The sequence below is a fragment of the Ochotona curzoniae genome, unplaced genomic scaffold, assembly GCF_017591425.1.
Source record: "Ochotona curzoniae isolate NIBS_2020 unplaced genomic scaffold, NIBS_Ocur_1.0 contig_66, whole genome shotgun sequence".
NCBI lineage: Eukaryota > Metazoa > Chordata > Mammalia > Lagomorpha > Ochotonidae > Ochotona > Ochotona curzoniae.
This window is the reverse complement of record NW_024466512.1, coordinates 11,385,997-11,413,859: the sequence shown is the minus strand read 5'-3', so window position 1 is coordinate 11,413,859 and position 27,863 is coordinate 11,385,997. Positions and strand designations below refer to the sequence as shown.

The following is a 27,863-nucleotide window of genomic DNA, read 5'->3' as shown; positions in this document are numbered from 1 at the left end:
TCATGGTTGTGTCTTTATAAAAAGGGAATTTTGGGTGGTCTTAAATATGAATATCAGTGTTTAAATTTTAATGGCAAATAAGCCTTTGTGAATATAAAATATTCTTAATACTTTTCATTGGTATTTATTAATTAACATTTATATATTGTTTTCTGTATGTAATGTTGAAATCTAGAAATTAAGATCTAATTTTTCTTAATCCTTTAAATTATTTTTATAACTTATTCATATACTCTAAAGTAGACGAAAGCTAATCTTTAGAGTTTTGCTTTAGATAATTCCCTCTAATATTATAATTGCTACAAGTTACATGAAATGTATTAGTAAGATAGGAAGAGTTTTAATTGCATTTTTCTTTTGTATAGGAAATTGGGTATTTTAAAATTCCCATTTGAGAGGCACAGTGACATAGAGGGACAGAGAGATCTTCCATCTTAGCTGGTTCATTCCTCCAAGGAGCACAACAAGTGGGTCTGGGCTAGGATGAGTCTGAAAGCCTGGAACTCAATCCAGTCTCTCCCATGAGTGCCAGGGACCCAAGGACCTGGTCCATTATCTGCCTTCCAGGGTGAGCATTACCAGGTTTCCCAAGTGCTGGCTTAGCATACTGCACCACGACTCCCTCCCCTTTCTTAAGACAATAAAGGTTGTTACAGTGTTGAACTTTTCCTTTTAGGAAAGAATTCAGTATAGCATGAGATGCTACTGGACAGCATTTTGCCCATATTAGGATTGGTCCTCTTATGCCCTGCCACTGCTTTACCAACTAGGTTAATAGAGTATTCTACTCTATTCTATTCTATTCATTTGTCATTTCAACAGTGCTCACAGCATACTCACCAGGAAGAGATTCTGTCTCAAGAAACTGTTTTCTCTGCTCTTCCATGAGAAGCAACGCCTCATTTGTTAAGGTTCATGAAATCTTAGCAGTTCATTCAATCTTAAGCCTCTATTTCTAATTCTGGCATTTGAAAAATTTTTCAAACCATCTGCATTTAGTTTTTTTCATTACTTTCATGGTTGGAGTCATGTTCTGCTAACCCCCTATTATTGCTGATATTTTGATGTATTCTCATGAATCACAAATGTTCTCAATGACATCTAGAATGATGATTTATTTACAAAAAATTTTCAATGTATTTTTCCTATGTTCATTAGAGGAATTACTTTCTATGTTAGCTTAGCCTTATGAAATAATTTCTTATATAATAAGATTTGAAAGTTGGCATTGTTTTTTAAAAGACTTATCCATTTGAAAGGCAGAGTTACAGAGAGAGAAAGATCTTCCATCAGATAGTTTATTCTCCAGATAGCTGCAATGGCTGGGGCTGGGCAAGGCCAAAGCCAGTAGCCAGGAGCTTCTTTTGGGTTTCCCATGTGGACCCAAACATTTGTTCTGTTCTCCGCTTCTTTCTCCAGTGCATTAGCAGGGAGTTGGAACAGAATTGGAGCAACTGTGACTCAAACTAATGCCCATATAGATGAGGGCATTGCAGGTGGTGGGTTAAACCACTGGCCCCTGAAATTAATTCTTGATCCGTGGATTGCAGAATGGGTGTTGTGTTTATAGACATGGTAGTAACATTCTCTCCTCACCTAACCCCATCAAAGCTCTGGGGTGACCAGGTACATTTCAATAAACAGTAATATTTTGAAAATTAACTTTTTTCCTAGTATAAGGACTCAGCAGTGTACTTGAGATAGTAACTCACATTGTAAATAGATATGCTGTTATCCAGCCTTTGTTCCATTTATAACACACACAGATATATATATATATAGTCTCAGGATTTGATCCCGGAGAATTTCAGGATTTTTAGAATGGTGAATTCAGATGGGCTTTAAGTTACAATCCCCAACGATGTTTGCCCCTATGAGGAGAACGAGATTGTCTTTCAATGCTTTGGAACCAGGCATTGACTTCTGTGTCCTAGACAGTAAAGTATTCAGAGGTATCGTCTTCTGATGTAAGGTTGTTTTATCTGCATTGAAAATCTGTGGTTCGATGAAGCTATCAATTTTGTTAGCTAATTCTTTTGGATAACTTGGTGGAACTTCTGCATCAGCACTTGCAGGTTTACTCTGTACTTGGATGTTATGGAGGTGGTCTCTTTCCTTCAATGTTGTGACCCGGCCTCTATTGGTTTCAGAATTGTCTTCTGCAGCCTTCCTCAGCTCTCCTAACCTTCATGGGCTTTAAGGGGCTTAGCACCTTGCTCTGCATCAGAGTTTGGTTTAGGTAGCAGTTTTGATCTTCTATCACACTATTAAGTGCTTCTCAACAATAGGACATTTTGCTTTCTTATCATTTGTGTATTTACTTAGAGATGCACTTTTTTATAAAGGATTTATTTTTTCGTGTGTGTATTTAAAAATCAGAGTAAGGGAGAGAGAGAGTGAGAGAATGAACTTGCATCTGCTGTTTTACGAGCCAGGAGCCAGGAGCTTCATCCTGGTGCATGTATCACGTGGGTGCAGGGATGGAGGCATTTGCGTCATCTGTTGCTTTCTCAGGAGCAGGGATGGAAACCGATCAGCTAGGACTTGAGCCAGTGTCCATATGGGTTGCCTGACTAGCTCTACTGTTGGCTTTACTCACTACACCAGATCACCTGTCCTTGGACAAGTTTTTTGGTTTCCTTCAAGGACTTTTCTTTTTTTTTTTTTTAAAGATTTATTATTATTATTATTATTATTTTTTTTATTGGAAAGGCGGATATACAGAGAGGAGAGACAGAGAGGAAGATCTTCCATCCGATGATTCACTCCCCAAGTGAGCGCAACGGGCCGATACTATGCCGATCTGAAGCCAGGAGCCTCTTCCGGGTCTCCCACATGGGTGCAGGGTCCCAAAGCCCTGGGCCGTCCTCGACTGCCTTCCTGGGCCACAGGCAGGGAGCTGGAAGGGAAGCGGGGCTGCCTGGATAGAACCGGTGCCCATATGGGATCCCGGGCGTGCAAGGCGAAGACCTTAACCACTGCGCCACCGTGGCGGGCTCAAGAACTTTTCTTACATTCATACCTTGATAGGGTTTGGTCCATTGTGGCTTTTGATGCGTCCTATTTGCTAAATGTAATACTTGGAGGCAATTGTAGAGTTATTGTTTGAACTAATTTTAGTGCTGTATCTCAGAGACTAGGGAGTTTTGAGGAGGGGTGTTTGGATCTCAGTTGGCTGATCAGTGAAGCAGGCAGAACACATGCCCATTTATCCGTTAGGTTACTGGTCTTGTGTAATAGTGGTTCATAGCACCCCCAAACAGAGGTCACAGATCACCGCAATGCATGTGCCAATAAAAACCTTTGAAATATTGTATTACTGTAGTGAGACACACAGAGATGAAATGAGCAGTGCTGGGAAAGGTGACACCAATAGATTTGTCCAGTGCATGGTTGTCACATACCTTCAATTTGTAAAGAAAAATACAGGACATACAAAGTAACAAAGTGATGTGAAAAAAAAGGAGACATGCCAGTAAATGTTCATTTCATGAGTTTTATACATTTATTTGTATTTGATTTTATATACTTGTGTTATTTGTATTTTTAAGAGAACTTCTAGTCTAAGCACTTTATGCACCATATTTAAGCATATTTTGTTTAATCAAAATTAAAATAGTTTGTGAGGCCAAAAGTGTTTTAGGATCATGTCTTCTATTACTTAAATTGGAAAAACACTGATCGTGACTAGTCTCCTATTTTCTACAAATGGGAACAAAGACTCATGAATAACATTAAGAATAGGAAAGGGTTGTGTTTTTATTTTTATGGTATTTAGAGTTATTCTGCACTGATTAATACTTTTTATTTTATTATGCATAATAACTTTTTTGTGAGGATGTATGAGGATCTCTACTAAAGCCAGTTTTGGTTGTTTTTTAATGATACTAAGGAAAATATACTTATTTATTCAGTAGTTTGTAATTTATATATGCTTTTGTTTATATTGTTTTACATTAAATATTAATAATATGCCTTGGCGATAGGTCATTTCCTTTTTATAGATGAAAACTTGATGAGAGAGGTAAGTGCCCAAAGCCTAAAGTCCCAGAACTGGAGTTTGACTATGTTGTTTTCCGTTGTAATATTCTAAGCATGTGGGCTGGTGCTATGGCAGGACGGGCTAATCCTCCATCTGAAAGTGCTGGTATCCCATACAGTGCCACTTCATGTCCTGGCTGCTCCACTTCGCACTCAACTCCCTGTTTGTGGCCTAGGAAAGCAACAGAGGATGGCTCAAGTCCTTGGAACCCTGGACTCATGTGGGAGCCATGATCCAAAGCTCCTGGCTTTAGATCGACTCAGCTTTGGCTGTTGTGGCCATTTGGGGAGTAAACCAGTGGATGGAAGATCTTTCTCTCTGTCTCTGCATCTCTGTAAATCTGACATTCCAGTAAAAACAAAAAGAAATCTTAAAGTATATCTGCAGTTTTATATTGTTTTAGTATTTCCCGTAGACTGTCATACTTATTTGGACAAATGCAAATCTGATTGAGTACATGACACTATTTCTTTCTAGGCATTACATTTGCTGTTAGTATTGTTCTTCTAGATTATTTTCAGTGTTGTATGTATTTCATTTGCTAATATAAGAGGCATGGAACTTTATCTCTTAATCCACATATACTCTTTCCATAATGTAAGAGTTTTGATTAATCCAGTGTGGTGTTTGATTTTTATTTTACTAGGTCCTGATTGTTCTTTGAATGTTCCATCTACTGAATCTTACTGGATTCTGCCAAATGTGAAACCCTTCAGTCCTTCTGTAGGTCGAGCTTCACATAAAGCAGTTTTACATGGGAAATTTATGTGGGTGATTGGTGGATATACTTTTAACTACGGTACTTTTCAAATGGTCTTGAAGTAAGTATTTTCAGATGTTTTCAATCAGTTTTTCCAAGCTGGACTTTTTTGCTGCTTGTATATATGGTTATTCTTGTGATTTATCTGTTTGTTAAATGGGAGTGATTTAGGAATATATGAACTCATTACGTCCTTAGTTAATTATGTAATTATAATACAGATTTGTTTGGTGTAGAAATTTCATTTCCTCTCTATAGTGTTTTTAATAAATTCTCAGTATGAAAGCATTAATTCCAGATAAAGACAGGCTATGAGCATTTCTAGCATAATAAATCCTGCTACACATACACAACAATACTTTCAATTGCTTCTGTAAATTTTAGTTTACCTGAACTTTTACTTGGTATGTGCTTTGCAAGCAATGGCTCGGGGAATAGTGCTCGTATTATGAAATCAATCACGCATTTGCTCTTGCCTCAACAGAGATCATTCTCTGTCTGGGGATGATAAGGGGAGCCACAGGGATGGCGGCTTTATCTGATTTCTGTAGTCTGTGATTGTATTTGTATTTTATTAACTATTCAAAAATGGAAAAGAGGAAGTAGGATAAATCCTTTGATTTTTAACACTCTTTTTAAGGCTAGTACTCCTAATGTGTAATATTGATACAAGTCTGCCATCAGCCAGTCAGAACTGCCTTTAGACAGAATACTGTAATGGCATACACGCAATAGAACTGTCAGACTATCAAATAAATCTAACACACATAGTGAAAATTGAGTTTGAAGTAAAGAACTAATAAATGTTTGTGTGGGAAAGTTCCTTGCAATATTTATATTTTTTGCTTTGTCTGAAGTATTGCATAGGTCATAATTAACCTAAAATGTTGTTTATATGAAATTAATCTAATTTGGAATCCTCTGTTTTATCAAACTATTTACCCTTTGAATATATTAACTATTGATTTTTAAGATCTCAGAAATGCTAAGAGAAACTTGCTTTAAAATTATTGCATGTGATAAATGAAATGATAAATTCTTTAGGGAGAAAAATTTTAAAGACAAAGTTTTTGTAACATAATATATGATGCTAAAATATAGTAGAAGAATTGAAAAGAGTTGGTAGGAATACAATGAATTAAGAAATAACAAGAATCTGAACAAGTGATGAAATTTAAATGTGGAAGCTAGAAGGAAATGAACTGTAATTAAAGAAAATGAAAAATCTGTGATAACAGAGTTGAACTTTGAATTAAATTGTGGTATTTTCAAAGTTGAATTGTGAAGGTAAGGGAAAATTGTCAAGGACACATGAAAATCTTTAAAGTTTTTATTTTGAAAAAATTGAATACCATGTTTGAAATTAATTTATGATTATTATTTAATACTGTTAAAAAATATATTTTCAGTTTGAACCAAATCAACTTTTTGTGTGTGTGTGTAAAGCCTGGATCTTTGGGTTGTTGTGTTCTGCAGATTTATAAGCTTTTATAGGTAAAAGTCATGTGGTGTCAGATTAGAAATAATTTTGTTGTTTTTACAGGTTAAAGATAGTGTAAGTTTAAATGATTTATCTTCTAAGGCAAAATTATTTTGTAAATGTAAGTTTTAAATGAATACCTGTTAAATTATAAAGAAATTATTTTACAGAATACCCATGAATTCATAATAGTAAAATTTAACATGGGTTCAAGATCATAAGCATACTGGTTTGAATGCTTACTGTTTGCTTGGAATATGTTAAGGCATAACTAACATTCCCATCTTTGTGAAGCTGGGTAAAGAAGAACAATAAAAATAATTACTAAAAGAAATTATAAGTTTATTTATGTCTGTAGGTATTGTCCATAATCTACATGTACACATCTATATGCACACACATACATACATGCAGAGAAAGAAAAAGAAGTAAGCAAATCAAAGTGTCAACAGGAGGGGTTGCAATATGACCATCAAGCTTGGCTTCATGAGGAAGGTGTAAGCTGAGCAGCTGTAGGAGGCCAGGATGTTGGCTCGGGGGAGAGTCAGACAAAAGTCTTAAGGGAAGAGCTGAAATGTTCTGTGGTGCAGTGAACAGGCCCTTGTGGGTTGTGTGGAATATGTGAGAAGGAAGCCTGAAGCTAGAGGGCTAATGGCAGAGCGTGCAATTCATGAAGAGTGTTACAAATCTGATAGGACTGATGGGAAGGCTTTCAGCATGCCTTGACTTAAAAGGTTCTCTGTTGAGAATATACTAGGGATTGGGGGAAGAGCAGGAACAGGATTGTGTTGGGATGAGATTTTCAAGTGAATGAAGAAGAAAAGAACTGAGAAAACAGCAAGAAACTGGAAAGAAGTGAGCAATGAGCTGGGACAAGCACAAGAGTACAAGGAAGCAGAGTGAGGGTTAGGGAGTAATTTAGAATACCGCATGCTGCCGGTTGGCCACGGCAAGGGAAACGAGGATTGGAAAATGTCCGTGGATTTGGTATGAGGACTGTAGTAGGTGGTTTTTCTGGATTTGTGATGTTAAAAGCCTGAGTAGAGATAGATTAATAGAGAATGGAAAGATTGGTAAAGGTGGGGCAACAAAGATGCAGGGCAGTAAAGAATTGCATGGTGGTGCTTTGAATGAGAAGTGAAGCCAAGGGAAGTTTTCCATTTTTTTAAATAAATGAGAGAAATACAGTATTTATGCTAATGAAAATTCTCCTGAGACGAATGATGCAGAAAGTGAAGGGATAACTGCTACGGTTTTGTGGAATCCTGTGCACAAGGAGTGCAGCGGAGGTCAGCAGGATGTGGGGATGAGACGCAGTGTCTGGGGGCTAAGAATGGCTTATTGTGTTTATAGGAGGCTCAAAAAGAGAGGTGAGATCAGTGTGGCCCATAAAACCTAAAATGTTTACTGTCTGGCCCTTTGCAGAAATACTTTGCTGAGTCCTAATTTATACTAATTTGGTGGAAAGCAGTGTGTTGGCTGCGGTCACTGGTAGGTGGGTAGATTTAGAGGTGCAAATCTGTGGAACTTACTTCCTCATTGATTATCTTTCCTCATCTGAAATGTAAACATATATCTTACAACTTCAAGCTAGGAAATAAGGTAAATAATGTTGAGAATGATTTTGGCAGCCCGTATCTTTCTTGTGTAGGGAAACTTTTTTTTTTTTGCCTTTCCCAATGAGTTGGAGGAAGAAAATAAAGTGGGAAGACAATGTTTGATGATGGACTTGTTAGCTTAAAATAGCACCCTGTTTTGGGGCTGCTGGCATTCTCTGTGTATTTTGGAAAATTAAGGTTTGAGTGTAGAGTATGATCATAACCCAACAATAATTCTTTTTGTTAAACAGTTCACATCTATAGTTTGGAACTTGGTTTTCCTATGTTTTAGACTAATAGCAAATCTAATCCATAATCTGAAAGCAATGTAATAGAAGTTTTTGTACTAGTGAGTTTATTTTTTCAATTAAAATTATTACTAAACCAACTTTATTTGTACATAAGGAACGTAACTGTTTTTGGTTAACTGATGTAATATTAAGCCAAGTTTGTATCTAGAATTCAAGATGAATATCCAAAGTAAATGACCATTGTAGAGTAAATTTTTATTTATTTCTGATAAGAAAAGCTAGCTTTTAAAAAAGGCTTTACTTATTTTTATTGGAAAATCAGATTTAAAGAGAAGAGGAGAGACAGAGAGAAAAATCTTTCATTCACTGGTTTCCTCCTCGAGTGGCCGCCATGGCCAGAGACGAGCTTATCCAAAACTGGGATTCTACAGCTTCCTCCAGGTCTCCCATGTGTGTGCAGGGTCCTAGGACCTTGGACTAGCTTTCTTTAAAATTAAAAAACTACTGAACAATTGATTATTGTTCATGTGAATGAATTGATTAAAATGATTAAAGATAATTAGATAAATTAATGTGAATAATAAAGGTACTATTCAAGTTAATGTGCATTATACATTAAATTAATTAAATCCTGATTGAGAGTAAATATGTCAGTCAGTGAGTCCTTATTACAAACTAATACAGTACATAAAATTATGAGCTTATTATTTATACTTCTTACTAAATTTAATGGGTACTTAAATGCAAATGAAGGAAAGCATATAGAAATAAAAAAGCTGAAAATGAATCCTGCTTTATGAAGCTATTCTTTCTTTTTTGCTTTTAGCTACAATTTGGAAAGCAGTATATGGAATGTCGGAACTGTGTCAAGGGGGCCTCTCCAGAGATACGGGCATTCTCTCGCTTTATATCAGGTATCCTGCTTAAGGTGGAAACAGTTTTTTTTTTTTTAAATTAATCTTAGGAGGTATTAAGTCTCAGATTTATTTCCAACACTTAGGAGAAAAATATATAATATGGGTCACAATAAGTTGATCTATCATAGACTTGTGGTTTTTAGTAAAACAATAGATTTTGAAGTAACTGCTGAATAATAGACACAAAAAGTGAAGATTGGAATTTTTTATCTATGGTTTTTACCTAGTCATCTGGTCAGTCATTTAAAAAAATCATGATAAAACACAAACAATGTGAAATTTGATATTCGAACTTATTTATGGCAATTTATTATATTAGCATGATTTAAAAGTGCTGTTAAGAATTACCAAAGGTGAATTAAGATATTTAGTATTTTCCTATATCCTTGATAGATTATAGTAAGAATGTACTATCCATGATAAGCAAATATGAGCTACCTTTTTGATGAATAGTGCTTGATAAAAGTAGTAAATAATTGTGAGTAGCGCAAACCAGTAGAAATAAGACGGTGAAATGCAAATATAGCAACTAACACTCAGATTATTCGAATACTAAAGAGATTGTTTATGAAGAACTAATCAACAACCAGAGTGTTACTTTTTTGTTATATGTAGAAGTCAATAATTTTGTGACAGAACTATTTCACACTCAAATTTTGGAGTGAAACATTGAGTAATGTGTTCTCATAATAGTGATTCAGTGTTCTCACCCTACAGAATAAATACAAATGTGGGTAATTGATTGTGTAATGAAGCCACTTTGAATAAAATACCTTCAAGTACCTTTGTGAAAGTGTAGGTGTTTCCCCTCCTGTTATTGTATGTAAATCAGTTGTCATTATTCATGTATCTCTTGACCTTTTACAAATGAGGCCTGTGTGTGTAGGTTGTTAACACTGACCAAACTTATATGTTTAAATATAACATTTATTTTCATATGCATTGCTAGGAAGCAACTCTTGTCTATTAATGTATGTATTTTAATTTACAGGAAAACATCTTTATGTATGGAGGCAGAATTGAAACCAATGATGGAAATGTCACAAATGAATTATGGGTTTTTAACATACATAGTCAGACATGGAGCACGAAAACGCCGACTGTGCTTGGACATGGTCAGCAATATGCTGTGGAGGGCCACTCGGCACATGTGATGGAGCTGGATAGTAGAGATGTTGTCATGATCATAATATTCGGATATTCTGCAATATATGGTTATATAAGCAGCATACAGGAATACCATATCTGTGAGTTTCTTAAAAGTGTAATTTCTTTATTCTTTGATAATATTTTGATTGTTAATAAAGTCTTCATATGAATTTAGTCAAAGTGATGTTATTTGAGATCAGAATTATGAACTAATATTTAATATTTAATAAGGAGAAATATTACAATGTCATTTTGTAGGAGTTGAGACTATTTTTTAAGTATGAGAAATTCCAATAGGTGGTGCTGTTTCCCTGAATTTTGCTTATGAACCAAGCACTAAAACAAACCCAGTCTCTTTATTATGCATCCCATGATTTCAAGCTTTTTCATTTTTCAATTTTCTGTTCCTGATGTTATTGCTGTATTTTATGTGTGTGTTACTGTTTTATGGTAAGCTTCCTAAGGATACTCTGTCAGCTTCTATCAAAGATGATCTGGTGTGTGAAGGTTGACTAGGGCAATCTGCAGGTGACTTCTCTGTACCCTAGACTGACTTTTGCCTTTCTTTCTTTCTTTTTTTTTTGCTTGTTATTAATACTTTGTTGTTTTTGAATTCTTTATTTTTAAATTTCTTTTTAACACTGTTATATCGTTGAGAGGGATGCATGCCCATATGGGCCTCTAATTAGGGTGAGGAGGGTCAGGTAAGGAAGATGGATGAGACAGATGTTGAATATTTTTTCTCCTGTGTCTACAGCAGAGGAGGGTGGGGGCAGCTTCGTGATGTCAGACTACATCAGCGCCTGGGGATGGGGCACAGTGTTTTGACATCTGAGACCCTGATGTGGGGAACTGTATTCTGAGGGTGTTACTTGAGTGGTATTGATAGATCTGAGAAGTTACTGGTTTTGTTGTGCTAGGGTTGGAAAAAAATCTTTCCAAGGTTTGTTGATCTGACAGAGTTCACCCTAGTGCATTCATACCCAGGAACATGCTGCTAACTTGGGCAGAAGAATTATCCAGTGTGTCTGCTTTCCATTCTCTGACTAGGCAGTTGATGTCTCCTGCTGGCCTAGATGAGCTGGCCATCATGTCCTCCATGTGCATCTGGACATGGTGTCCATTGTACAGGCATCAGCAACTGAGGAGACTGAGTCTTGACACATGTACTTCAAGGGTGAACCACAGATCTTGTGATTTTTGCTGTGGCCTGGGTCTGAGTCCAGTGGTTTAGTTGGGGAGGTCCCTGAAATACATCAGACTTGACTCTTGTTTGTGCCAGCCAGTGCAGGGTCAGGCGCGGTCTTTTTTTTTTTTTTTTTTTTGGAAAGGCAGGTATACAGAGGGGAAGATCTTCCCGTCTGTTGATTCACTCCCCAAGTGGCTGCAATGGCTGGAGCAGAGCTGATCTAAAGCCAGGAGCCTGGAATCATTTCTGGGTCTCTCATGTGGATGCAGGGTCCCAAGGTTTTGGGAAATCCTCTACTGCTTTCCCAGGTGGTCTATCACCTGCAACAGGCAGTGCATATACCTATGGATGCAGCTGCCTGGTCAGTTTTGCCCTAGTTCCATATCTCATGTGAAACAACTGGTTCTATGGCCTAGCTTAGCCAGCCTGCTATAGATCTGGTCATCATACTTTCCAGTATGTGCTGTGGCATACTTGAGATGACCTACAATAACTTACACCAGGCTGGTGCCTCATCCCCAGGTTTTGTGCATGTCAGCCTCTGCTGTGGCCTAACTTGGCTGAGCCTGCATCCTGTTTGGGTGCTGCAGCTTAGCATAGTGCAACCTTCTCCCAGACCTGGCTCACATGTATGCCAATAAGAGCTGCTGCCTTGGCATGCCCCCAGACATGGTTTTCATGCTTACCAGTGGGAGGTACATTCTAGCAGGAGATTACCCACAGTTCTGCCAGGCATGCTCCCAGTTCTAGATCTTGTGCCTGCCAGGGAATATTGTGGTCCAGCCTGACATGACTTGCACCCAGTCCTGACAATTGCCATCTGGTACTGCAGCCTAGCCTGGCTGGCCTGTACCCATTCTAGCATTGATGTGTGTCACCAGGTGCAGTCACTAATCTGAGCTTGGCCTTCCCCCAGTGCCTGCTCTCACATTCAGCAGTGGAAACAGTGGTTCACCAAGGGAAGTTCCCCTACAAGGCCTGTTCCCAGCTCCGGGTCTTGCGTGTGCCATCAGGTCCTGTGACCTAGACTGAGATGGCCCACCCCCATCAGCCTTGGCATTTGCCAGCAGATGATACAGTCTGGTTCAGCCCGGGAATGCAGCAGCCTAGCCCAGCCTGACCCAGCCCCAGCCCCAGCCTCATGTGAACTGGTTGATGTTGCAATCCAATTTGGGCTGGTTTGTGCCCTGTCCTGGGTCTCATGCAAATATACGCTGTGGACTGTCCCAGCCCAGCCCATCCCCAGACCCAGCTCACAGGTGCCAATGGGTATTTCAGCCCAGCCAGACCTGCTCTGCCACCAGCCCCAGCTCTTGTGTTCACCAGCAGGAGCTGTGGCCCTGTAGAAGAGCCTCTCCAAGTTCCCCTAACAGCCCATTCCCAGTTCTGGATCTCAAGCGGCTGTTGTAGTTAAACCTGACATGGCCGACCCCCAGTCCTAGCACTAACTGGTGGGTTCTGTGGCTTAGCTCAACTGGCCTGCACACTGGCTCTGGTCAGTGGGTGCTATAGCCTAGCTCTTTGACCTGTTCTCATATGACCTAATGGGTGCTGTGGCTTAGCTGGTCTGTCTCATATCCATTCTGGCTCTCATGAGCACCAGCAGGTGCTGGAGCCTAGACTAGTCAAACATATCCCCAGCCCCAGACTTTTGTGTTCCTTAGTGGGAGCTGCAACCCAGCAGGAAAGTTCCCTAAGATTACCTACTAGGCCTGCTGCCAGTTCCTGATCTCTCATATGCAGGTGGGCAGCAGTTCTGCTTGGCATGGATTGCCCTCAGACCTGGCCTTTGCGCATACAGGCAAGTGCTGGGTACTGCAACCTTTCCCTTCTGGTAGCTTCCCAGTCCAGTTTCCTTGAGTGTCAGGTAGGTTCCTGTAGTCCAGCCTGGCTTGGCCTGGCACCACTCCAAGATCTTCAGGCAAACCTGCAGGTACTATAGTCCCCAGAGGCAAAACCACAGTTACCCTATAGAATCTACCCCCAGAACTTTTTCTTTCATATTCTGGTGGGTGCTTCAGAAAGCCTGACATGGCCCACCCACCGCTCTGACTCTCAACACTTGTGGGTGGATACTATGGCTTAGTCAAGCCACTCGTGTCCTCCCTTGCCAACTTTTGTGTATATCAGCATGTGATTGGTAATGCTATTTAGCATAACCGAGGTGTCTCATGTGGGCAGGTGCCTTGGCCTGACACAGAAAACACATACACATATACACATCCATGGGCAGGTGCCTTGGCCTGATGCAACGTGAGCGCGCATGCACACACACACACACACACACACCCCGGTTTTCTCCCTGTAAGCCACTCTGTCTCAATTCCTTTGCCTACTTGCGAATGCAGGAATACAGTGGCCTGGGCTGTGAAAGCCTCCATAGCTCATCCCTCCCCTGTCAGATATACCCTCAGTGGCTTTCACTCCAAAGTGTCCCTAGACTCGCTTTCCTGGGTAGTGTAGCTCCTTGCCTCAAGGTCAGGTAGCTGGCATTCCTTCATTGTTGAGAGAGAGAGAGAGAGAGAGAGAGAGAGAGAGAGAGAGAGAAAGAGAGAGAAGGAATAAGCAACTGTGTTGGCATACTGGTATAGTTAACACCAGTTTGGCATTAATTAGGCTCAGAATGCCTGCCAACTGTTGGCTGCTTTTCTCCGAGCAGTGTTAACACTTGCTTAGGAAGAGGGCAGCCTAAGCAGTTACCTACAAATGAGATTTTTGAAATTTTTATAACATTTTCAAACATTGGGACTTTTTAAAGAAATGCTTTAATTTTTTTTTTTTTAAACAAATACATGCTCTGTCTTTGCTATTGGATTTCTGGCTCTGGCCAGTGTTATGAACTTGAGTTCTTGGCTGATTTGTATTTAGACAACTTTATAGACAACTATTTAGAGCAGTTGTGGAGTCTTAATGAGAAAATTCGTTTTCAGACACCATTAACAGTAAGCAGAGAGTAAATAGCATTAACATTAGCAGTAAGTAAGCTAGAGAGAGACTGCCTTGCAAGGACTCCGCTGTTTCCCATGGAGCCCTTCTCCTGAAAGCTGTTCTCCAAGTCTTTAGAATTAGAACATCTAGGTTGAAAATGGGACATGTATCCTTATTTCTTACAGCCCTTTCCACTATTCTTAATCTTTCCTCCTTAAAAAATCTCCTGGCTTTGAGTCTCACCATCTGATTACACCACTTACTGCTTTATCTTTTTGCTTCTCACATTACTGTGCTTTACTTCTGAAGGAATTTAGCTTCTGACCCACCACACCTTTACCAGTAAACAATCGATTTTCTATTTTACAACTGGATAGGCAATGAGGGAGGGAGGAAAGAGGTGAGAAGTAGAAGAGGAGGGAGAAAAGGAGACAGAAGGAGGGAGGGAGTCGAGCAGGGAAAGGAGAGAAACAACGAAAGACCAAGTGCTGACTTCTGACCTAAGTGTCTGCAGTGTCTGGGTGTGCGCTCAGCTTCATCCGGGGTCTGCGGTGGTGAGCCAAAGCCTCAAATTCAGGAGCTTCCATGGAGGGCAGAAACCTCTGATCCCTAGGCCAGATACATACTCCAGTCAGATATTTTATGATTTAATTATTCACCTAAATGCTGCTATTAATACATGACCTTCCAATTTCTTCATGTATTTATCAAAGATTTTATGATTTCACGTTCTACTTGAGCCAGTCTCTCCCGTTGCTTTTTTCTTTATGTTGTTCTGGCACCTTCAGGCTAAAGGCAGGAGCCAGGAATTCTGCTTGGATCTCACGTGGCTGGCATGAATCCAGGCACTTGGGTTATCTTCTGGTGCTTTCCGCAGTGCATTAGGAGCAGGCTCAGCAGCATGGCAGCCAGAACTCAGGCTAGCACCCCGTGTGAGATGACGTCATTACACACGACTGGTTAATCCACTGAACCACACTGGAGTTGTGTATTCACTCCTGATACCCACATTCTCTTGTTACAGTTCTCTGACCTCACGAAAGCCTTTGCTTTCTCCATTAGGTCTGCTTTCAGTTTGTCCATTCTGTTAACCTGTAGAGCCTGTGGTTCTAGCTGTGTCTAAGTTCATAACTGCTGATCTCAACCATCAGCCTTAGTAATATGTGGACCATATCAGGTTGGTCCTTGCTGATGTCTGAAATTCCCGTCAGTCTGGCTTGATTTCTCCTCCCCACCCCCCTTTTTATTAGGTGACAATTTCATATATTTCCCTCCCTGATCCAACTTCCTATGCTTCCTCTCTGTCATCATTTTCAGTTGATGACTTTACTTCTTATTTTACTGATAAGATAGAATTAGTTAAAAGAGAACTTCTACTGGGAACTTGTTGGGGTATAATGGTTAATAAGCAAAGGCTATATTTAATAGTTTCATGCATTATAATTATGGCAAACTTGTTGTATAACACAGAGGTAAACGTGGCTGATTTTTCACATGGGCCAGGGATTTTATAAGCAATAGTTACAAATTTTTTATGTAAAAGGATTCTTGTGTTTTTTGATTTAGTCATTTGTTTTTTGGTTCATTGTGGTGTTTAGGGGAATTGTAGGTATTGCTTGTATTTTTTGTAACTTAGTGAAATTTTTATCATTGCCCCATTTTCATACATACTCTGTGAGTACTTTAAAAAAAGGGTTAATAGTGTCAAGATGTGGAGTTTACAATATGTATCTGTCAAATTTACTTTATTGGTTAAATAATTTAGGCCTTCTTGTATTTGATATAACTTTGAAAGATGAAGTAAAGTCTTCAAATGTTTGTTTCTGGCATTTTTCCTTGTATATCTGGTATTTGTGCTTTATGAAAAAGACTTATGAATATTAATAACTAATGTATTTTATGATTCTATTCCTTAATGGCATGAAATGATTTATGTGTTTACTGTTCTTTGATCTGAAAGCTAGCTCATCTGATTTTGTTGTTGTTGTTGCTTAGTTTCGTTGCCTGTGTTTTCCTGGTATACCCATCCCTTTTTATTATTGCTATTTACAGTTTCAAAATTGATGATGTTTTAAATGTATTGTGTCGAGTACAGAATTAGATTTTGCTTTCTGATTCTTTTGAGTTTTGTACGTATTCTGTACATGTTTTGTATTTTTACCCTTCTGTTGTGCTTTGCCTTTGGTTAGTGCTTGTGTGATCATTGTGAGATCTACCACCGTGTCTCCAGGTTCTTTGTTTCTTGTCTTCCTTCTTGTACTTCAGTGGCCTCCTCTGTCCAGTGTTGGTTTCCTTTCCTGTTTGCGCATTCATAACAAATTTGGATTGTATATGGTTATTTTTTTCCTTGTATTTTCCCCTGTCCTTTCTTTTTATTATTTTTTTTTTAAATTTGTCTTCCCCAAGAGGAATAGGAAGAATCAGAACTAAACTATTGTTATACTTATCATATTGGCAATGTAGTTGTTGACTTTTGATGTTTTATTTGCAGACTACTTTTTTCATTGTTTACTTTCATTTTGTTTCAGATGCAAATTAAATTAAGATTATTTTCAACTAAAGGACAACAAAGTTTTGTTTGATAAAGGACCCAATGGCTTTGTGGGTCATCGCTAATTAGCCGTGCTAATATAGCATGAAAGCAGCCATTGATAGTAGCTAAACAAACAGCAAGGCTGTGTTTGTGAAAGCAAGTGCTGAGCCAGTGTTGGGCCTTTGCTTAACCTTGCTTCAAAGAGAGGGTTTGGGGTCCCTAGCGATCTTATTCCAATTTAAATTAAAATTTGATATGTAGTTTAATTTGATATGTGGTTTCTTTATATAATGTATTTAAGGAAATTTCATACACCAGAGTGGTATGAGATGTAGTTCATGGCCAAAAGTTTCCAACAGGTAGTGATTTTTTTTCTCCGTATGTAGAGCCAAGGCTGAAACTGACTATTTTGTTTGCTTCTATAGAGCATATTTGACCTAAAAGCTCACTTTTTCATTGAGAATGCAAATCTTCAATGAGTATGAGCTTACAAAGAAGTTTTCTGATTCAGTACATGGGTATTAAAACAGAATCTAATTAGCTAATTAATATATGCCTTTATTTACATTTCACAGATGTATTTCCTACTTTTCATATGTACCCTTAATGATTGTCTTATTGAGCCCTGAGGCACAATGGTGGATGTGCTCAGCATGGGTGTACTGTAAAGTACAGCAGATTTACAATATCTGCTGTGAATTGTAAAGTTTGATAGATTTTTAGCTGGTAAATTAATTACCTAGTAGGTTTGATTTCATTTTGGTGCAATCTGGTTACAGATCAGTTGTACCTTTGGTACATATGGAGATATTCAATTATACTGATTTTCTTTTGGCTTATTCTACAATCAAAATTCTATTTGAAAACAAAACTATGAGCATGATATCTTTAACTTGATTTTTGTCTAATTGTGTTATTTGTCAGGTATAATTAAGAATATCGTCTTAAGATGGAAATGACAAGAATATATGACGTAGGTTTTGTAAGAAAAATAGTTGAATTATGAACATCTTTAAAACTGAATCACTTAAGTAAAAAGTAAAACTAACTTCCGTAAAATTATAACAATAGTAACATTAATTTATTGCTTTATTCCTAATGCATTTGAATTTTCTGCTTAAATGTCTAAAATTTGTTTTGTCAAAAATAATCTATAAGTACTTTAATCTTGAAAAATATTTACAAGAAGATGAACACAGTAAATGGGTAAACGTAGTTTACAGATGTCAGAATAATGAAGTTCACTGCACTTTAGAACACTGCTATTTTGGGGAGTGGCACACTGTATTAAGAAGGGCTGGTTTGTGTAAAAGTCATGGGATAATTTATCATCCGAGTTACAGTGTGCACTGTCTCTACAGAGCAAAGCGGTTCATTGTTTCCTTCTCAGAGGGAATTAATTGAGTAATGACATTTTCAGTTTTTTCTTTAGCTGGCTACCTTTAATGGTATCAGCTGTTGAAATGTAAATTGCATTTCCTAGTTAGAGTATCCTTACATGTGTAAAGCTTCTAGAAAACAAGAATAAATGTTTTTGCACTAAAGAAGAGGTTAACTCTTTAACCAGTATTTAGGTAAAGGCAACTGAAAAGAAAACTGAAATTATGCCTAGGTAATTAATGAGCGTTTACCGGATGCAGACTTACTCTGAGAAATACTCCATGAGGGAGGATATGACATATGATTATGAGGTTATTGATCGCTCTGTTCACGCAGAGATTTTAGAGGGAGACAAATCTCTGATTGCTGTGTCCCCAGGTGATCATTTATTCATCTTTTAATCCTGTTGACAGTTGCGTAGTTCTGCTTGCTCTTCGGCCAATCCTGTGTCCTTGAGATTTGGGGGGAATCATAATCTTATTTAGAACAAAGAGGTCATCTGATTAGTTTGTCTTTACTTTGAGCATTATGTATTAGCACTGAGAACAATTCTAATATACCAGTTAATACTTTTTATCTCTGCTGGAAGCATAGCTATGTTTACATGTTGTTATTACTGTTACCTATTATCACTGTTTCATGAGATTTGAGTGTTTACGGAACTAAGCTGTAGCTTCTAAGATGATATTTTTGGTTCTACTTGGTTCTATAGATATGTAAAAACACATATCAGTAGATCCATCAGGCATTTATCTTTGCAAGATTTATTTCTGGAAGAGAGATACAGATAATGAGAATTATCCTAGGGCTTGAATGATAGCCTAGTGGCGAAAGCTTCCCCTTGCACAATGCCAGGATTCCTGCACCCACATGGGAGAGTTGGAGGAGGCTCCTGGCTGCAGATTGGTTCAACTCTGGCGGCTGCAGCCACTTGGTGAGTGAACCAGCAGGTGGAAGAGCTTGCTCTCTGTCTCTCCTTCTTTTTGTAAATCTGCCTTTCCAGTAACAATAAAATCTTAAAAAAAAAAGGTGAAGAGGCCCGGCACGATAGTGTTGTGGCTAAAGTCGTCACCTTGCACTCCTGGGATCCCATATGGGCGCCGGTTCTAATCCTGGCAGCCCCGCTTCCCATCTAGCTCCCTGCTTATGGCCTGGGAAAGCAGTTGAGGACGGCCAAGGCCTTGGGACCCTGCATCCGCGTTGCAGACCCAGAAGAGCTCCTGGCTCCTGGCTTTGGATCAGCTCAGCTCCAGCAGTTGCAGCTGCTTGGGGAGTGAATCATTGGATGGAAGATTTTCCTCTCTCTCTTCCTCTCTGTATATCTGCCTTTCCAATAAAAAAAAAATAAATCTTTAAAAAAGATGAATAATTAACCTAAGCATGAAAAGTGTATGAAATAACTTAGTTATCTTTTTTAAAAGAACAATATAAGGAGACTGAATGTACTGTGATTGGAAGGTAGGTATCTTTTAAAATAGGAAAGCAGGATAGGCCTCCAAGAGAATTGAAGAACATGCAGGAATTTTCTATGAGGATATTTAGATAGGAGATGAAGTGAAATTAGAGACTTCATAAGGAGCCACATCACCAGTTTGGTGTTTGTCTCTAATATGATTAGAATAGGGTGAAACTTTGGGATTCTGCACAGAACAGTGAGTTTTTTAAAAATTTACTTATTTATTTGAAAGGCTTAGTAACAGAGAGGGAGGAGGGAAGAGAGAACTATAGGGAGAGAGAGGAAAAGAGAGAGAAAGTTCATGCTTTCTATGTGCTGGCTCACTTCCCAAATAGCTGGAACAGCTGAGCCAGGCTGGTCTGGAGCAGGAGCCAGGAGCCAGGAGCCAGGAGCCAGGAGCTAGGATCTGCTTCTGTGTCTTTTGTGTGGGTACAAGGGCCAAGCACATGGGCCATCCTCTGCTGCTTTCCCAGGCACATTAGCAGGGAGCTGGACTGGAAGTGAAACAGCTGGGGAATTGAACCCTTCTCACTTGGGATACTGATATTCTACATGGAGGGTTTACCTGCTAGATGACAACCCTGAAGTTACTTCAAATCAGTTACTTTTCCTGTTGTGTTGCAAATTAGTTTAATGGAAGAATGAGCCGAAAGGAGCAGACCAGTTAGGAAGCTGAAGAGTAATCTTGGTCCCAAATGATAATGGCTTAGACTGCATTGGAGATGATGAAAATTAGCTGGCTTTTTATTTAAAGTGATGTTTGCTGAGTACTTGGTTGTGAATTGTGGAATAGCAAACTTGAGGGTGATTCTAAGGGTTTTTGTCTAAGCAACTGAAAAGATGAAGTTGTCACCAACTGACATGTAGAAGATTCTGCGGTGGATTTGAGGTGAAGACAGCTGAAGGTCAGAAGTTCTGTTGGGACATGCTGTTTGTGAGATAGCATCTGAACATCCAAGTGACGATGTCGAAAAAGCAATTGGATGTATGGATTCTGCAGATTTAGAGAGATTTGTGCTGTAGATATTTGCTTGGAACATCTAGGCACAGAGATGACATTTAAAGTCGTGAGAATGGATTAGATCACTAAAGGGAATGGATATAGAAAAAATGAAATGTAAGGAAGAGAGTAATGACGTGCAAGCCAAGTGAAGAAAACATTGGAGCATACCAAATTGTGTTGATGTGCCAAGTAAAATGATTACTGAGGGTTTACCATTGAACTTAGCTCTGTGTTGTCCATGGTGACCCCGACTGATGTATCTTCTGTGCAGTGGTGGGGCAAAAGTCTAACAGGAACGGGTTTAAGAAGGAACGAGAAAAGTTGATTTGGCAATAAAGGATAGAGCTGACTCTTAATGACATTTGTTTGCAAATACAAGAAGGAAGTATGCAGAAGATGGCAGATCGTGTAAAGTTCCTTTTAGTTTGAGTTTTCTTAGAAGCAAATGGTGAAACAAGGGTTCCGATGAAATAATTCTATGTAGAAAGTATAGGAAATGCTGCTGGGGAACTTGAGAAGGAATGCACGAATGGGAAGGCAGCCTTTGAAGGCCCCTTTCATAAATCCAAGTGCTGACAGAGCTCAGTACTCGGGCTTTAATGAACACCTGTCTGAGATTTCCTTGTTAGTTATTTCTCGCTCATTGATGAGCTCCGTGCACTGTGTCTTCCAAATTTGTGGGCAGTGTCCTCTAAAGCTGTCATCTTCATCTAAATTTGACCTTATATGAAAATGTGTGTAGATAGAATCACAGGATCCTTAAGAAAATGCCTGCCTGAGGCACACACGGGTCTGGCAGGAAGACTTGCTGAGAGCACCTGGTGTTTAACTTCTACCAGGCACAGAGAAGAAGAAACGTTCCTAACGTCATGATGGTGAAAAGACTTATTAATATGTAGCTACATGTACTGTTTTTTTTTTTTATCATGGTCTGGGATTAGTTTGATTTTATTTCGAATTCCTGGTCAGTTCATTTATAAATGAATGTGGCACATCCTGTAGTTTAAGGATTCCCCTCCGGAATTCCCATTGAAGTTTATTCTGTAGTGATTAAGTGATGATGGATTGTATGATAAATGTACTAAAGGTTTATAACATCAGGGATGAAGGGAATTAGTTTAGGGGTGTGTGTGTGAGCGTGTGTGTGTGTGCACACGCTATGCCTTCTATCCTGTCTGTGAGGTCAGCTTTCGTTTCCTCTGGAGAACAGCGGAGACGATGTCATCTGGAGGCAGAGAGCACAGTCCTTACCCAGCCCCACAGTGATCTGAGACTGTGCAGCCTCCAGAACTGCTAGGAATGCATTCCTAATGTCTGTAAATCATGCAGTCTGTGGCCTTCTGAAACAGCTGCACTGAAGGGTATATGCACTTTTTAATAGTAATTTTTGTTAATTCCTTTTCCAAAAAATCAGTTTTGAGTTGGAAATTCTACAGTATACCGCTTTGTATGTACAGTTTTGAATAAGTAATATATATTAAATGCTTGACAAATATTTGTGGGTGAGTAAGTCAGGTTTTTAGTATATTTTCTTGAGAAGTGAAACAATGTGTTTCATGATGGTTGTTTATAGTGTGTTAGCCAAATTATTTGCGTTGTGCGACATACTTACCTTTCCGCTTCCGAGTGGTGACTCATGAAGCACTGTGCTCCATATCCCTGTCCCCATTTGTCGCATCCTTCTTCTGTGTCTTCTGCGCTTCCGCTTGGAATCACTTGTGGTCAGCAGCAGTAGTGTATCTGAGGGCGGGAGACAAGAGTCGAAGTGTAGTGTCTCATTCCTGCAGTTCCCTCGCTGCTGGGTCACTGCAGGTTGCTCCAGTGAGCTCAGCTGCTAAGTGTCTATCTCATACAGCTATTTTCTATCCGAGCTCTGGGGAGCACTCCTTCTTCTTGCCTTTTCTTTTAAACATTTCTTACTATCAGTTTTCATTTTTTTACTTAAAGGCGGAGAAACAGAAAGAGAAACAGAGAACCATCTACTGGTTCACTTCCATATTTCTGCAACAGCCAGGACTGGGCCATCCTGAGGTCAGGAGCCGAAGACTCCGTATGCCTCTCCCATCTGAGTGACAGGGATCCAAGTGATTGAGCTGTCGCATACATGTGCTTCCCAGGTTGTACACTCACAGGAAACGGGAATGAGAGCAGAGTAGCAGGGACTCGGACCAGGTGCTCTTGGTGTAGGTACATGCGTGCCTTTTTTGTTTATTTTTATTATCATTTTCCATGAGGATTCCCTCCTCCACCTGCCATTCCTCCCCATTCTTTGTCCCCCAACAGTGTTTTCCCCACGTTAGTACAAGAGTGTAGTCCTTCATCAACAGTCACAAGTCCCAAATCCTGCTATTTGAGTATTCCATGGCATTGTAGGTATAGACCATGGTAGAAAATTTAGAATCCTTTTGTCAAGGTGTATTGATGGCTTCGTTGGGAGTCCTTTTATTTGGGAGGAAGAAATGTGAGAGAACTTTATACTTTATTACTGGAGAAAAATGTCAGCAGAAATATAACTTCTTTGGAATAGTATGGGGATGTGTCCTTTAGGCAACTTGTACTACGCTGGTTTCTGAACCTTTAAATGCCGAGTTATCCTCATTAGCATTGGATTTGCTCCTGATTTTAGAGACCGATACATTTGCTTAAGATTTTTAGAAAGTTTTGACTATTCTGGGCTTTTTTTGGTTAGCAGAACTTTCATTTACTTATGTATTTCTTCACTAAATAATCTTTTGTTGGATATTCTTTTAAATCTGTCTTTATGATTGGCTTTTTTTCTAACTCTGGTACGTTGCCAACAAATAAGTAATCATTTCTGACTCAGTCAAATGTGTATCAAATGGGAGGATATTTACATAAGACTCATAAGCCTTTTATATATATATAAATATATATATATTTTAAAGGTTTATTTATTTTTATTAAAAAGTAACATATACAGAGAGGAAGAGAGACAGTAAGGAAGATCTTCCATCCATTGATTCACTCCCCAAATGGCTGTAACAGCTGAGCGCAGAGCCTTTTCAAGGTCTCCCACATGGGTGCGGGGTGCCAAGGATTTGGGCCATCCTCAACTGCTTTCCCAGGCCACAAACAGGGAGCTGGATGGGAAGTGGAGCAGCCGGGATTAGAACAGATGTCCATATGCCATATGAGATCCCGACATGTGCAAGTCAAGGACTTGAGCCACTAGGCTACCACACCAAATCCCCTTTTATACTTTTAAGCTTAATTTTAAAAGTGATATTAATTTAACAAAATTGAATGAAAAAGAACTTTTTTCCTATTCACTTGTATTCACCACTCTATTATCAAGATTCATCCAAATAGTAATGTATTGTTGCAGTTTACTTCTTTGAATTACTGTATTTTATTAATTATGTAACTGCCAGAATACACTTATGAACTTTCCCATTTGTGAGCTTTTGGGTTTGATATTTGTTAAAATTGATCCCTAAGAGCACTTTTGAGACATATGCTGTTGAAACTATTATATTTTAAGGGATAAAGAGAAAGACCTTAAGATATCTAGGTTAGACAAAAACGATAATTCTTGATGTATCTTGGGGTAGGGTTCATGGTGTAATGAGTTAAGCTATTGCTTGCAGTGCCAGCATCTTGTACTGGAGTGCTGGTGTGAATCCTAGCTGCTGTGTCTGCTGCCCTGCTCCTTGCTAAGGGGCCATGCGCGGCAGTGGCTGCTCTGTCTGCTGCCCTGCTCCTTGCTAAGGGGCCATGCGCGGCAGTGGCTGCTGTGTCTGCTGCCCTGCTCCTTGCTAAGGGGCCATGCACCACAGTCGAGGATGCCCCGTGGGCTTGGATTCCTGTCACTCATGCAGCCGTTTGGACGCCTGGCTCTGGCCTGGAACATCCCTGGCTGTTGTGGCCATTTTAGGGAGTCAACCAGTAGATGGAAGATTTATCTTTCTTTGTTTTTCTTTCTTTCTCTCTTTGCCACTCTGCCTTTTAAATAATATGTAAATCATGTTTAAAAAGAAAAAAGAAATATCCTAAGAAAACGTTTAGACTAGTTTCATATTTGTCCAATGAGGAACATATGAAACAAGTCTAATATAGAGCAATTTTTAAAGGAAACTTAAAAAGGTACAGGCCAGGAGTTTCTGCCTTACCAGACTACTTCATGTGTCAAAGCTACAGAGAAAAAGAGGTCTGAGTATGAGACAACTCAAACGGTGCCATAGGCATATACTTTTCCTCGAGAACGCCACTGGAATAGGTGTATGTGCAATTCACTGTAATTATTCTGTTATCACTGTTCAGTTCTGTCACTGAAATTACAAGCAGCCATTGAAATATGTAAATAGATGTGGTTGTGTTCCAGTAAGACTTGGCTTATAAAAAAAATTGGTGAGCTTGATTTAGCCTGTAATTTGCCGGCTCCTTTTCCTACAGAATGAGCTTCATTCAAAGAAAGATGAATGGGAATACTTCAGGTCAAAGAGCAGTGGAGAACATGTCGTGCATTTAAACTTAGACCTAAAACTAACGTGTTGTGGGAGTGTGGGTAGATTATTAGAATACACGTTAAATGTTCTGTTCAACAGGGAACCTGAAGTTAAAAATAGGAGGAAAATGCAGAGAACAAGAGGAGAACATAACACAAAGCAGTCAGAGACACCGACTCCTGCATAGGAGGAAAAAATACACCATTTCACTGCATGTCACAGGGTCTGTGGGACCCCAGTTCGTACATTTAGTTTCTTTGCACAACAAGTCTATTTTTGACATCTTCTAAAGAACAAAGAATATTTATTTATCTTTCAAATGGCTTATTTGTTTAATTGAAGGAGAAAGAGACAGGGACCAGATGGAGTGAGGGAGATCTTCTGTCCATTTCTGTACTCTCGAAATGGCAACAGTGGCTGCGAGTGATGCATGCAGAAGCCAGGAACTCCCTGAGTCTCCCATGTGGATGGCAGGGGTTCAGGTACTTGGGTCTTCCTCCGCTGGTTTTTCACATCAGCAGTGACGGGGCAGAGGAGTGGAATGACTGGACTTGACGCTGCTCCCCGCAAAAGGGATGCTGGCAGTGCAGACGTCAGTTTATCATGCCGCTCCACAAAGCTGGCTCCAGGACACTTACATAAAAAATATCACATAAAGCATTATGCCTGTAATTACCAGGTAGATAAATGGAACTATTTGATAGACTAATAAGATGCACTGTGGGATCCTGCTGTATTTATTTTTCCTGTGTTTTGAAACATTTTAATATTTCCTTATCCTATAAATTTATTATGTATCATCACTATTGTAAGTAATGTTAACATGAATAAGTCAACAGGAGCTTTATTTTTAAGATTTATTTGTTTCTGTTGGAAAGGCAGATTTCCAGAGAGGAGAGGCAGAGAAAGATCTTCCATCCACTATTTAAATGGCCACAACTGTTGAAACTGAGCTGAGTTGAGGCTATGACCCAGGAGCCAGGAGCCTTCTCGGTCTCCCACGGAGGTTCAGGGTCCCAGGAACTTGGGTCATCCTCTGCCACCTTCCCAGGCCATGAGCAGGATCGGAAGTTCAGCAGCTGTGACTTGACATGGCATTCATGTAGGATACCGGGGCTTGCAGGTAGAAAATTAGCCTGTCGACCCATGGTGCTGGCCCCAGAGATTTTCTAGAAGGATAATTCCATAGTAAAATAAATTGTTATCTTTCATTTTTCTTATTAAAATATCTAAGGTATTTTGTCACTTTTGATCATTCTAGCCTGTTTTTAGTTTCTGTTGATTACAGTTGAGAATTATACTTTTTCAGTTTTTTGCTCATCAGGGTAAAGAGAATAAATCTAGGATGAATTTTTTGTTACAATTATTCACCCAATAGAAGATGGATGCAAAGAAACAGCAACACTGAACTCTGATGATATTGAAAACAGTCATTAAAATTAAATCTCAGATTATAAATCTTTAGAAAAATGATGTACTAAATGAAATTGTTCAAAGAATGAAAAATGAGTGAACAATATATTTTTATCTTTTATAAAAGTTGTGCATCAACATTACTTTGATAAAAAAGAACTTTTGTAAGTGGTACTTTTTTCTTGTATAAATTATTTATAACATGACTAGATGATCTAAAGCAACTTAGAAAAGCCATTGAGCCACGGAAAATGTTGATTAATGTTGTTCCTGGTATATTGATGATTAAAATTGGCAGATGGCATGATGAAGTTAAACTAGAAAGAGGAGAATTACAGGCAAAATGAAAACTATAAAAATACAGGAAACCACTGGAACAGATACATAAATTTTCTTAAATACTAAAAGAAGGCAAAACAATACCAAATGGAGAAAAACTCAGAAAAATGCATTATTACATGTAACAGTATTGAGAATCAGGATAATATTAGTCCATCTTTTAAAAAACGTTTATTGTTTATTTGTTTTTTTTTTCTTTATTTATTTTAGGATTTATTCATTTTTATTGGAAAGATTTCCAGAGAGAAGGAGAGACAGAAAAATCGTTTATCCTCTGGTTCACTCCCCAAATGGCCTCAATGACTGGAGCTGATCCCAAGCCAGGAGCTAGGAACTAGGAGCTAGGAGCTTGGAGCTTCTTCCACATCTCCCACCATGGGTGCAGCGCCCTAAAGCTTTGGACCTTCCTCTGCTGCTTTCCCATGCCATAAGCAGGGAGCTGGATTAGAGTGGAGCAACCCGGACATGAACTGGGGCCTGTATGGGATGCCACTGCTTTCAGAGGGAGGATTATCCAATTGATCCATTATGCTGAGCCCTTATTATTTATTCTAAAGGCCGAAAGACAGCATTATATTTCCTTTTTGTTTTTGCTGTTTGCTAATTTATTTGTCAGATGCTTGCTACATCTGGGCCTGGGCCAGGCTGAAATTGGAAACCTGAGCTCAATCTGCATCTCTGATTTAGTGTTGGGGATAAGTACTTGGGTCATCATCTGCTGCCTCTCATCGTGTGCAGTAATAGGAAGCAGAGCTGGGACTTCCAGCAGGGATGATGGCATCCCAAGCAGTGCTGTGTCACATGCATATCCGTGCATCACTGCATGCTGATGGAGTTAATTTGTGTTTTTAAACATTTTAAAATTGCTGTGTAAAGCAGTATCCACAGTGCTGTTGTTGTGGCATAGCGGCTACCTGCAATGCCAGTATCCCACATGGGTGCCAGTTTGAGTTCCAGCT

General features: G+C 39.1%; 1 protein-coding gene across 1 annotated transcript in view; it reads left to right on the top strand.

The window, feature by feature from the left end:
- The window catches only part of ATRNL1 (attractin like 1), a 538,040-nt gene that overhangs the window by 52,450 nt on the left and 457,727 nt on the right, over positions 1-27,863 (top strand). The window contains exons 6-8 of the mRNA XM_040992049.1: positions 4,689-4,863; positions 8,958-9,045; positions 10,040-10,295. Of these exons, the coding sequence (XP_040847983.1) occupies positions 4,689-4,863; positions 8,958-9,045; positions 10,040-10,295 (519 nt within the window). The remainder of the gene's footprint in view (positions 1-4,688; positions 4,864-8,957; positions 9,046-10,039; positions 10,296-27,863) is intronic.